At 41.0% G+C, this 13,791-nt stretch overlaps 1 protein-coding gene across 3 annotated transcripts in view; it reads right to left on the reverse strand.

Moving 5' to 3' along the window:
* LARS2 (leucyl-tRNA synthetase 2, mitochondrial) overlaps window positions 1-13,791 on the reverse strand; it is a 268,263-nt gene that overhangs the window by 28,393 nt on the left and 226,079 nt on the right. For all 3 annotated transcript variants that reach the window (XM_007168883.2, XM_057554822.1, XM_007168882.2), the window contains 2 exons: window positions 13,684-13,782; window positions 10,581-10,718 (listed from right to left, as the gene is read on the reverse strand). In XM_007168883.2, coding sequence (XP_007168945.1) covers window positions 10,581-10,718; window positions 13,684-13,782 — 237 coding nt within the window. The remainder of the gene's footprint in view (window positions 1-10,580; window positions 10,719-13,683; window positions 13,783-13,791) is intronic.

Consider the following 13,791-nt stretch of genomic DNA (forward strand, 5'->3'; position numbering starts at 1 on the left):
TTATTTATTCGGCAGGTATTTATTGAGTGCTGACTATGACTCTGGCACTGAGCCAGGCATTAGGGATGTCATGGTGGGCAAATCAATCCCTGCCCTCAGGGAGCCAGCCTGTCTGCTATCACTGAACCAAACCAATGCCTGACCACTCTCAGAGCTGGGAAGGAGGAACAGAGAGTCCAGTCAGATCTGAAGATCAACTCCTGCCACATCAAGTCCAAACTGCCGGCTTGGCCATCGGACTTCTATCCCTCCCTCCCTTTTCGCTTCCTTTGCTCTTTCTACATGTTGCCCATATGCGCTTCCATGTCCTCACTCACACTGTTCCCTGAAGTGCTATCAAAACTGCCCATTTGTCAAAACTCTACTCCCCCTTCCAGGCTTGACTCAAATGCCACCTCCACTGTGAAGGCATCTCAGGCCCTCCTGGTCAGAATTAGTTGCTTTTTCCTCGGTGTGTCCAGTGTTGTGCCTGTGACGGCATTGGGCAGATAGTACATGTCACTGTGTATTCAGGTGAGTTGCATTGCTGCCTGTCTTCCTCCTGAAAGGGAGGAGGAGGAGGAGAAGAGGAGGAGCCGTGAAAACCCCTCCCAGCGCCCAGTTCATAGTAGATGCTCAATTAATGTAACTGGTTTGAAATGAATGAATAAATAAATCTGCCAGCAGCAGGGGGGGGGAACAATGTGGAGGGGACAAGAGATGAAGGAAGAAAGGGGATGAAGAGTGGGCACTGGATGCTATGGCTTCGAGGTGGGGCCAGGACCTTTTTGCAGAGAGAGGCACCCTCAAAGATTTCAAACTCTTTCTATTTCAAGCCCTTGGGAAGATCAGCAGGGAGTGAAAGTGGGAGAGAGAGAGAAATTCCACAGTGGGGAGGGGCGCTTCCCAGGTCCTGGAATCCTGCTCACTCCCCAGTGATTCTCCCTCCACTCTTCCAGGGCCAAAGGGCTCTAGGAAGCTGGTTCTTATTCCATCCATCCTCAGGTGTAGTTTAGCCCAGAATGAGGAGTCACATTTGTATTTGAGCGACAACTGGGTACAGAGCCCTCTGAAATTAATCAAAGAGCTTACAGTAAAATGAGTGGCCCAAGACATGCTCATAAACCGCCACCACCACAAGGAGGAGGCATGAAGTGTGATATAGAGAAGCACGGTACATGGGAATGGGGGACAAGGGGACATCAAGGGCCCTGCTAGACTTGGAGCCTAGTCCTGCTGGAGCAGAGATGACACCACATTGCCAGGTTCATTATTCAGATTCACAACAATGTAACTAATGTATTTCCCATTTGTTCATTCATTCATTCATTCAACAAATGGTACCTGGGAACAAACTTGTATAAGCAAACAAGTTATTCACACATCATAATGACTGTGTATAGCAGGGAGCTTTATAAGAAAGTGAAGAGTGAATGTTTTTAAAGTCTGGGAACAACGTCTCCACTGGGTTAAGATGATGGCCACGCCTGGGCACCCAAGCTTCTACTTTCCTCCATTTGAAGGTAACAGGAGGCGTTCCAGCAAGGTCAGGAGTGCAAACGGCACTTTCTCTTGCAGGTGGCGCCCTCCTCCACTTTGGGTGGGTCACGCTGCTGGTGCCCGCAAGGGACCAACATGACCGGGCCATGTACCTGGGTCCCAGACCCCTCCGAAGGAGCCCGGGGACACCTGTCCAGCCAGGCCACGTCCCAGGGACCCGCCCACCATCTCCCTGGTCACTGCTCCCACCCACTCTAGCTCCTGGGCCTTTCTCAACAGCCCTCCTCCAAGCTTCCCTCTGAAGGGAAAACTGGACAACAAATACACAAACCGGGGAACAGGGGGGTGGACAGTATTAATGCACTTTCATCTTGTTTGAATTTTTTTAAACATGCATTTGTCCTTCTGTGATATTTATTTATTTAGTTAGTTAGTTAGTTAGCTAGTTATTTTTCAAGAGAAGGAAGGATTTATTATTACTGACAGCAAGTAAGGAGAACGCCGGGGATCTTTCCCAAAGCAGCGTCTCCCTGAACAGCAAAATTGGGAAGTTTTAAGCTAAGGATACATGCATATTCATGACTTCTGTGATTTTTAAAATAAATTAAAGTAAATTAAAAACAAGAAAAAAAAAAAAGAAAGTGAAAAGTCTTCAACTCTAAACCACCAACAAACCCCTTCTGACTCTGAAGCCATTAAAGGTGGAGGCGTTCTGCAGGGCATCTGCCTTGAGGAAGGCCTAGATGGTTTCACTTTCATGAATACAAATTTGTGCTCTTTGCTGAGTCAGCTTTCTTCTCACTCCTTCAATACCACCCCTAGAGATCGATTACCTTTGTTTGTACCACAGCACAGCTATATGCAATCAGAATGATGAAAAGGGATGGAATCTTCACTGTTTCCTTGGTAGTTTGGACTGTACTAATTCAGAAATTACAATGAATACCTGCTGGTCATTGAAAGGCACCTTTGTTCAAGGAAGGAAAGAAGGAAGGAAGGGAGGGTGGGTGTGAGGAAGGGAGGGAGGGAGGAAGGTTACTAATTCTTAGGATTAACAAGGAATTTCAGAACATAGATAAGCTATTTTAAGCACCCTTGTAAAACTCACTGCATAAAGGAATGCATTAACCAAGATGGGCTAAAAGAATCTCAGGATCCATCAGAGCCCTAACTAGTCACTGCAGATGACATTTCCCTACTTAAGAAGACCTGGAGAGCCTGCTACCCACTTTCCTGCCTGGTCAGGCAGCTACTATAGATCTGGAAAAAAGAAAACAGAAAGCCATGGATCTCTGAAAATAGTCTCTAACTGGGATTTTTCAGACTAAGTTCACCTTGCTCTTCGTCCCTACCCTGAGTCTAGGACCATCATGTTCACATAATTAGCCCGTTTCTAAGTATCAAGACATGGCTCATCTTAAAATATCACGGTTTCCATTTCCTAGCAGCTAGCCAGGGGCATGGAAGGAAGCCTTAGCATTACAGCGAGACTCAAGTAAGGCTTTTCTTCTCTTCCTTTGCCTTTTCCCAATAGCTCCATTTCTGGTGTGATCAGAAAAAGTTCCCCGGACCATGGATGGGGGCCTGCTGAGCTCTCAATGGTCAGCAGGTGGCTGTTAGCACGGGGGCAGCAGCTTCCCACGCCACCCCACTCATTGTTGTTTGCGAACTGCAGGGAGAAAGTCGGTTCAGGGAATTTAGTGTCTGAGTTGTATGAAAGAGCGAGAACAAAAACTGACAAGATTCCGCGTTACAGCTGTCTCTCACAAAGGGGGAGAAAAGGCTTCCTGACCCCAGTTCAGTGGAGAGGAGCAGAGACACGCACCCCCACCAAGCGTGCCCCTCTGTGCCTCCCAGCATCCTGGTGACGAGCAGCCAAGGCTGGTGCCAACCTCACACTCACAAGTCACACTGGCAGGCCCAGTGCACTTCCCTGCTTCAGAATATAAACTGTAAATGACTTCGTTTTACTTTCTGTTATAAAGTTACATAATCATTGTATAACATCTGGAAAAAAATCCATTAAAAAATAATAAAATCATCAATAAGCTCACCATCCAGAGAAAAATAGTGTTAGCATGCTGACATAATTTTTTCTAGTCTTTTCTCTTGCTTTGTGTATGTGTATTGGTATGTGTGTACATATAAAGACAGAGATAATCAAACTATCTACAATTTTCTATCTTGCTTTTTTCACTTCTCATTACTTCAGATGTATTTCTCCATGTTATTCAACATTCTTTGTAATATAATTTTAAAGAGTTGTACAAGAATCCTCCATACAGATGGGGTATACTTTGCCCTTTCTCAGCATTTTGGGGCATTTAGGTTCGGGGTATTTAGCTACTTGAAGTAATACTTACAGGAACACTTTGCTGTATAAGTTTGCATTTCTGATTATTTCTTTAGGATAGATTTCTAGAAGTGCAAATAGTATCCAAAAGTCTGACTATTTTTAAAGCTCTCACTATATACTGCCAAAATGCTTTTCATGAAGCCTGTTGGCAATTGCCTTGTAGTATATGAGAGAGCTGCTCTCATTGGGATGCTATATGGAAAACAGTACCTCACTGCTGTTTATTTTGTATTCCTTTTGCTGCCAGCGAGCTAAACATTTTGTAGTATGGTTATTGATCACTTGTATTTCTCCTTTTGCAAATTTCCTGTTGACATCAATTCCAGCTTAATCATTAACCTGGGGCTTCCCTGGTGGCACAGTGGTTAAGAATCTGCCTGCCAATGCAGGGGACACAGGTTCGAGCCCTGCTCCGGGAAGATCCCACATGCCGCAGAGCAACTAAGCCCGTGTGCCACAACTACTGAGCCTGTGCTCTAGAGCCCGCGAGCCACAACTACTGAAGCCCACGTGCCTAGAGCCCGTGCTCCGCAACAAGAGAAGCCACCGCAATGAGAAACCCGCACACCGCAACAAGGAGTAGCCCCCGCTCACCGCAACTAGAGAAAGCCCGCATGCAGCAACGAAGACCCAAGGCAGCCAAAAATAAATAAGTAAATAAATTTATTAAAAAAAAAAATCATTAACCTGGTGTTTCACACAATAAAGGCACTCGCTGTCCCATGTGATGGCATACCCAACCCATAGGCCAGTTTCTCATAAAGGGTAAAGAGACCTTCTGAAAGTTCAAACTGCAGACCTAAATGTACAAGTGATGAAAGAAAGGGCCAGGGCTCTTTTAGGAACTAGGAAGATTATTAAATCCACATAAACCTTTACTTTTATATTGATATTTGAAGACATTTAACCAGAATCATAGAGTGAAAAGGGTGCTCAGAGGTGACTGAATCCCTAACCTATGAGGCCACTGAGAACCAAAGGGGTTAGGTCTCTTGTCCACACCGCTAATGACAGGCCCACGTGATCATGGGACAGAGGTTTTTTTGGACTCCCAGTCCAGAGCTACTACTTGAGACAGTGGCCACATGGCTGAGAAATGAAAACAAAAGTGAACAGTTGTAGTCTCAAATCCCTCCTGAAATGACAACGCTAATCAAAAAGAATACAGAAATGGACATGAAATTCCAACTTATACACATTTCAGGAAAAATAGCTAATAAACAGAGAAAAATACACACATGGTTGACAGGTTTCAAAATTTCCTCCTAGGCCAGCTTGATAAAATTGTTTGGAGGCTTTAAAAAATGTTTAATCAGAGAGTTCTGAATTACTCATCACAGAAAGTAGATGATTTTAGTTTCATTTGAGGCCAAGTGGTTTACCAAAACACCTCTGATAAACAGGTAACACTCAGGAATAGTTTTCAGAGGCTATTGTTGCCCTGATGTAATTTAACAGGAGTAATTCTGACAACTGTGCTGAGAAACAGAGATAAGATGACTTTCTGCACCTTCCTCAAAAAAGTCAGCCTTCTAAGTACTTAAAATAAATCTCCCTCTTTTTGGGGAGTGGGAGGGCATGGAATAGAACGTACCGTCTTGTCAAGAATTAAAAAAGTATATTGCCTAGGTATATTTCCATTTATACCATACAGCTGTCCCTTAAAGTTGATGGTAAGGCAAATACCAGGTGTCCCTCGAGGCTTTGCAAATTAGAAATTTATCTGAACAGAAACAAGTCACATCCAAACCTGTATTTTAAATTATGTCAGAATGCTACAAACATTTTTCCTCCTTGACTATAGTTTTAAAACACTGTAAAGAAATCAGAAAAGTAGCCAGGGCCTGTCCTACATCTTAAATTAGTGAGCCATTGAATAATTTATTTGCTCATTCATTACTTCTACAAATAATTGTTCCAAAGCTGAGAAATGTGCCCTACTGTTAAGGAGCCAGAAGCCATTTATGGTCTTTGTTTCTAGACCTACATGAGAGGGAAATATTTCTCATGTTGTGTTTGGTCTTTGAACTTAACCTCTCTCTATCCAACTCTCCCGATCCCAAGAAGAACATTTCCTTTGAACAACATAAACTTTTATCTGTTTATATCAAGGGGTTAAACTCAACTTATTTAAACAAATATTCACTGAGAATATTTAATGTCCATGAGACTGTGATAGTAACAGAACACGGTTTCCATCCTCCAGGGTAATCTTTACCTAGTGAGGTAAAGAAGTTTCCATAGAGAAGAAATGCAAGACAGAATGGTAAATTCTATAATCCAAGTTACAAACATTTTAACTACAGTCAGCCCTCTTTATCTGTGGGTTCCACACTCGTCGATTCAACAAACCGTAGATCAAAAATATTCGAAAAAAAGAAAAATTCCAGAAACTTCCCAAAAGCAAAACTTGAATTTGGTGCACCCAGGCAACTATTTACATAGCATTTACGTTGTATTAGGTATTATAAGTTATCTAGAAATGACTTAAAACATTCAGGAGAATGAGTGTAAGTTATATGCAAATACTACACCATTTGGTATGAAGGATTTGAGCATCCTCAGATTTTGGTATCTTTGGGGGTCCTGGAACTAATCCCCTATGGATACCAAGGGATGACTGTAATTTATTTCTCTGAAGATTAACACTGTTAATGTGTTTAGTGTCCTTCTGGTGCAGATGGGTTAATTTTTACACATGAAGGTCTCTGGGACTAATGAGAAAAAATTATTTTAAGCATTTAATTTATATCCTAAATTAGCCTTCTGTAGACTTTTAATCCATGCATGCATGCACAGAATGAGGGAGCAGGTCTGAGGTGAAAAGGGAGGGAGCTTTCAAGATACTTCATTTTAATGAAACTGGATTTTAGTCTGCATTACAGAGGTTCTAAAAGTAATATATTTTTTAAGGATCAAAAATTTAAAAATACATATCCTTTGACCCAGCATTCTCCAGTGTCAGGACTTGAACCTACAGATATGATCCCAAATGCCTGCTAAGAATATAGATAAAGAGCATCATTGGACTTTTTCTTTTTTTTAATAGCAATTAGAAAATTAGGTGACTGCTTAAATAAATTATGGTATATCCATATGACAGAATACTGTGCATAAGTTGTAAATGCTGATGTAGAATGACAACTGAAATATATTATATCAAAAATGCAAAAGGCATATATATATATATATATATATATATATATATATATATAATATGTGTAACATTTAAAAATGAGTATATCAATAGAAATATGGAGATATGCAAAATATTTTTCTGGAAGAAATCAAAAGAAACTTAACAGGTTGAGGAGATGGGTAGAGGGTGGGATGCAGGGAGGGAGATTTCAATGTTTACTTTCTGTGCTGTTAAATTTTTAAATTTTAACCTTAGACGTATTACTTTTTCATTATTTAATTTTTTAATTGTTAACATGAAGTTATCTGCACAAGGAGATAACCAGATTTTCCCCCCTTTTCTTCTCTGCAATTAAAAAATATTCTAAAGGTTGTTGTATTAAAAAAACAAAACACAGCAAAACTGAAAAAAAATCCCAGGAACCATGCTCCAGGCGGTATGGAAGACAAGAGAGCCTGAATCATTGTCCTGATGAAAAACAAGTGAAAAAGTCAGGTAAGATATAAAACGTGTATAAAATGTTTTAAATGTGTTATTGAGCTGGCAAACTCTAAGAAATGAGGTTGAAATAAATGTATTTTTAGATAAATAATAACTAATAGATGGACCTTCACTAAAAAACATAAGATATATTTCAGTATAAGGGAGAGTATATATTTCAGATAAAAGGGAAATGATTTCAGATGTTAAAGTCAGAGATGCAAGAAGCAAGAGTGAGAAAAGATATTAGTAAGTATGTTGATCCAATGCAATTACAGTTGAACTCCCAATAGATAACCTCTGTGGAATTTGACAAGCTAAATCTGAAATTTATATGGAAGAACAAAGGTCCAATTATAGTCAAGATACTCCTAAAGTAAAAGAACAAAGTAGGAGGACTTCCCTTACTGGATACTGAGACTTGTAAAATTAAAATAACAATGCCAGTAACTAATTAGCACAGCAAAAAACAAATAGACTAATGGACAAAATAAAGACCTTATAAATAGGCCCTTGCATATATATGAAAACTGGATTTATAGTGGAGAGGGCACTGCAGATCAGTGGGGAAATGGATGGACTGTTCCATTAAAGGAACTGAGACACTAAAAGCAATAGCCATAAAGGAAAAGATTATTAAAATTTACTACATTAAATTAAGAGTTTCTGTTCATGACTAGTGGCAGGGCAGGAATAAAGACACAGATGTAGAGAACGGACTTGAGGACCGCGGCTGGGGGGGAGCTGGGAGGAAGTGAGAGAGTAGCACTGTCATATATACACTACTAAATGTAAAATGCATGGCTAGTGGGAAACTGCTGCATAGCACAGGGAAATCAGCTCGATGCTCTGTGACGACCTAGAGGGGTGGGATAGGGAGGGTGGGAGGGAGGCTCAAGAGGGAGGAGATACGGGGATATATGTATACATATAGCTGATTCACTTTGTTGTACAGAAGAAACTAACAACATTGTAAAGCAGTTATACTCCAATAAAGATATAAAAAAACATATGGGGCTTCCCTGGTGGCGCAGTGGTTGAGAGTCTGCCTGCCAATGCAGGGGACACGGGTTCAGGCCCTGGTCTGGGAAGATCCCACATGCCGCGGAGCAACTAGGCCCGTGAGCCACAACTACTGAGCCTGCGCATCTGGAGCCTGTGCTCCGCAACAAGAGAGGCCGCGATAGTGAGAGGCCCGCGCACTGCGATGAAGAGTGGCCCCCGCTTGCCGCAACTAGAGAAAGCCCTCGCACAGAAACGAAGACCCAACACAGCCATAAATAAATAAAAAAAAAAAAACAAAAAAAAAAACATATGAATCCATGTGTGACATGAAAAAAAAATAAAAGAGCACAACAATCATTAAAAAAAAAAAGTTTCTGTTCATCAATAGACACCATAAAAATAAGACAAGCCAAAAACCGGGAAAAAATATTGCAATTCATATAGCTGATAAAGGATTAGCATCCAGAATATTTATAGAACTCCTACAATTGATAAAAGACAACCCAGAAGAAATAAGGGCAAAGGACACAAATAGGGATTTAACAGAAGAGGAAACACAGAGGTCCATAAACATAATAAAAATATGCTAAACTTCATTAAGTAAGCAGTGTCTTTAAATTCAAATTTAACTCACAAAGTGATCCATTATATAACCACCAGTTTGACAAAATTTTAAAAGTTAGATAATACAGTCAGCCCTCTGTGATTATGATCCAAGTTTGGTTGAATCCAAGGATGTGGAACCCACAGATAAGGAGGGCCTACTATGAGAACTGTGCATCTACAGATTTTGGTATCTGTGGCGGGTCCTGGAACCCATCCCCCGCAGATACACAGGGATGGCTGTACTATATGTTGTAATGATGAAGATCTTGAGTGATAGGACCCTCACCTCTGTTGGTGCCAGTGTAGGTTTATATAACCAATTTGGAAAACGGTCTGGCATTTCTTAGTGAAGTTGAACATGTGGTTACCCTAATCTTACTCCAGGTACACATCCTAGAGAACTGCTAACACGCGTATGTCAGGAAACGTACCGGGATGCTTATGGCAGTTTTGTTCTTAATTGCACAAAACAGCCCAAGGACCGTTAATGGTGGTATGGACATAAACTGAGCTCTGTATTAGAAATTCCATTCCATGTAATGGAATACCAGATAGCAGTGAATCACGAATGAAACATAACTCCATGCAGCAACATGGATGAATCCCCAAAAATGCTGAGCAAGAGAAGCAAGAGAGAATACGTGAAATATGATTCTACTTATACAAAGTTCAAACACAGAAAACTAAACAACACATATTGTTTAAAAATATATAAAGAAGTAATACATTTAAGAAAAGCAAGAAAATGAATAATTCAAGATTCAGGATAGGGACTGTATGGGGGAGGGGTGGGTGGTGTAGGAAGGGGGATGATCTGATTAGTGAGGGCACCCTGGGTATTCTAAGGGACCTGGAATACTCTACATCCTAATCTGAGGAGGGGGTGCATGGATGTTCATTTATTTTTTATTTTTTAAATTGTATAATACATTAAATACATATTATATAATACATTATGTATATATTATATATACATATATATGATATATTTCATGGGAAAAAAGCACACACACACATCTTTCTGAACATGATGGGGAATATATTATAGACCAACAAGAAAAGAATTTATCAATGGATTTACAATGTGATTCCCTAGCTTTTAATCCATTTTATCAGAATGACATATTGAGACAGGATTCAGTCAAGCAGAAACAGAGCTTACACCAAGGGACCAGATGATAAACATGACCTCACATGAGAAGCTATAAAAAGCTGTGTGACATTATGAACTGCTCTTCTCTGCCTCACAAGTGAAAATCTCAACTACTTAACTCAGTTCAACAGAGAAAAGCTGAAGGGAAGATCCTATGCAAGCAGGCAGACACCACGGGCTAGAACTGACTAAGCAACATAAATGGACTTCCAGTGGTTAAGGCTGACAGTGACCTCTAAAGTATGCTTGAAAAATAGAGTTCTTCTGCCACATATATTTACCTTGCTTCAGAAGAACCAACACCTGCCTTCAGTTGCTGTTCAAGGAACTGAATTCTTTTGCAAAGCAGTATAAATGCTCACCTGTGTTTGACCATTTTTTGATCATGGCAAAAATGACTAAAGAATCTTGCATAGAACAAGTGCATGACAGCATGTTCTTTCCCTCCAATGTACACATCCACAGGCATCCAGTAATCTGCCAACGCTGTGCTGAAAGGGCTGGGAGGAAGAGAGATGGTCATTTATAAAAAAACCCTGCTTTGTCACAATTTCATAAATTAGACCAATCATAATTTGCATATTCCCTGAAATAAATTATGTCAGAGAAAAACAGTGATTTTCTTTTTAAAATATAATGAGAGAAGCTTATGTAACAAAGGAGAAAAATATCAGAGCAGTGTTAATTTATGAAATTTATAAAAACTGTTTCAGAAGCCATTATTGACATATTTTAACAAATGTGATTTTCATATATAATGAGGACAAAAGGAAAACATACCAGCAAAAAGGATATTTCTGTACAATGCATATTTGACTATCTGGATTTATTTTAATTTTTATTACCATAGACAATCAAGATTTTTGAGTTCTTACCAATAGAGGGCAATATGGCATGTACAATGGAGACTCTCATGCAGACAGTCTCACTCTCATGACACATGCATGTCATTTCTTAATACACTAGAAAGGGGAAATAAAGTACACAAGTCCAAGTCTAAAATTAGTACTTTTCCATGCAGATTTGTGCACCTGTGAGAGGGTGTCCAGTTTGTCTAGTGATTGTTAGAGTTGGACCACTATTGTACGTTGCTAATAATCATCGACTGTAGTCCCAAAAAAGCCTTGTGAAAATGTTATGTATGCCCTATGTAACAGCAGAGTAACATAAAATAAAATTACATTTTATAAACCAAAAAGTAAATAAATAAATAAAACAGAAATTCAATCTTATTTTTAAAGCAGCCTCAAAATGCAGATCCTCAGCAAGAGCCTGCATATGCTTCCTGAATGCACTGAGCATACTTGGAGTAATTAACATGAAATAGCCTAACTCTCTGTCACCTAATAGATACTTTTTAGTCAACAGAGGTCCTAACAGAAAGGCTTCCTCACTGGAAGCATCATTTCCTAGTCCTAATGGATGCTAGGGAGGAAAAGAAATGCCACTCACTTTATTTTCTGGGGGAGGGTGTGTGTGTGTGTGTGTGTGTGTGTGTACACTCTGTGTGTGTGTATACACCCTGTGTGTGTGTGTGTGTGTGTGTGCACTCCATGGTTTCACATATATGTGAATTCTCTTCCCCACACCTCAAGGTACTTTTTTCCCTGGCGCTCAGCAGGTGGGCCTGGCCAAACACCATGTGTTTGCATCTTAATGCAGCTTGGTTTTCTCTCCTCCAGTCACTATGCCAGAATTCTGGTAAAATTTTAAATAATGTTTCTTTGTGAAAAATGCTTCCCCAGAGAAATCTAACTGCTCATGCAGGTGACAGAAAAGCAAGGGAAGTCAAGGATGGTACTTGGCCTGACAGTAAGTTTGAAATAAATTGAGGAGTGAGATGTTGAAGGTAGCTATAGCTGGGATCTATGATCTTTCCTGGAAACCACCTAGTGAGAATGCAAGCCAGCATGGAAATAAACAACAGCATTTTACGAGGGAAATGATGTGATACGTGGTATTCCCAAACTGGGGGCTGCGAAGGTCTCGGGACATACCTCTCACCAGTTAAGGGTTCCATCATTAAGTTGGAGTCTATCATCTGTAAGAAGGTTTTCCCTTGAAGCATTCTGAGAGGTGGAGAGCCTGATCTCCCTTGCATTCTAAGGCAGCTCTTCCTAACTGGAAGTCACCAAAAGCCCCTTCTAGAAGGAAGACCCAGAAGAGGGGCCCCTCTGTGGGTTAGCAGGGGCTGCCCTGGTGGTTCCCAGCCACAGCAGTCGCCCTGTATCCTTTCTTGCCTCTGCCGGCTGCTATTTACTCCGGATCCTGCTCTTCCTGCACAGCCTCAATTCAAATCACAGATTCGCAGGACTGCAGAGCAGGCAGGAGCGCCTGTCTCCCTGGAAATATATTATCTTACAACCAACGAAGAAAATGGGGGCATTTTCATACGTGGACTATGGGGTTTCAGTATAATTGTTCTCCCATGGACAAGAGCAAGCTGGCAAGGTCTTTGAAGCACAGTGTCTGTGGTTTTCCTGTGCTCTGCACCAGTTTTCTTTTGTTCTCATTTCCTTCTTTACCTATCTACCTACTGCTCTCTTTCCCTTATTTATTGTTGTCAAAGAAGCACATGCACATAGCTGAAAAAAATCAAGTAGTACTAAAAGGTTTATAATTTAAAACAGTGGTCTCCAGCCCCATTCCTTCACTAACCTCCCTCCCACTCCTCATCTGTCGCTTAGCCATTTTTAATTCTTTCAGATGCTTTTTCTGGCAATTATTAAAAAACATGTTTAGGCTCTTTGTTTGTTTATCAATTTTGGAAATTATCTAGCGACTGTATGTGCTAAGAAGTCATGCTTCTCAGCTCTCTCACACTCCCTACCTCCTATCCTCCCTGAATAGTTACATCATTATTTTCAGTTAAGTAAATAACATTACATCTTTACAACTGCATAAATGCAGTTCACCACAGGGCCAACGAGGGTATTAGCACTTCCTTCCTTTTTCTGTTTTTCATTTTCCTTGTACCTGGGACTTACCTGGCTGTGAAGAATCTAATTTAATAATCGAACACACTCCCTACAAGAGCCTGTTTCAAAGAGCACAACTGATCAACAGCTTCCAGCTCTTCTGTCTTTGGAGCCACTGGGTGTTCACGCCAGCCCATGCCCTCCTAGAGGGAGCGGACCACAGCAGGCATTTCCTCCTGACTTGGGACTCTCTAATGGACAAGCTTTGCTTGAGGCTTCCCGTCAGCCTGCTCGAGACTTTCTCAAGCTGCACTGGGGTCTGAGGCTCTTCCTACGCAATCCTCCTACCTTCGCCCTCCCCTTTCACAGGTGTCAGACCTGCATCACGGTCAAGGGCTTGCCCTGCCAACTCCTGCTCCCTCACCTCCTTATTCCCTAGAGGCACTTGCCCCAATAAATCTCTTGCCCATCGAATTCCATCTTGGTGTTTGCTTCTTGGAAGACCTAGACTGACACATGCTCACAAATTCAGCAGGGCTTTCTTTACCTCTGAGTATTCTGAGGGTCGGTATATCTGAAGTAGTACCAAGCAGAATCAACAAAGGTATCCATCGTGTCTGTCTCTCTCGTGGCTGCTCCCTTGCACCTAAGAAAT

This window comes from Balaenoptera acutorostrata, chromosome 10 (assembly GCF_949987535.1).
Source record: "Balaenoptera acutorostrata chromosome 10, mBalAcu1.1, whole genome shotgun sequence".
In the NCBI taxonomy this organism is placed as follows: domain Eukaryota; kingdom Metazoa; phylum Chordata; class Mammalia; order Artiodactyla; family Balaenopteridae; genus Balaenoptera; species Balaenoptera acutorostrata.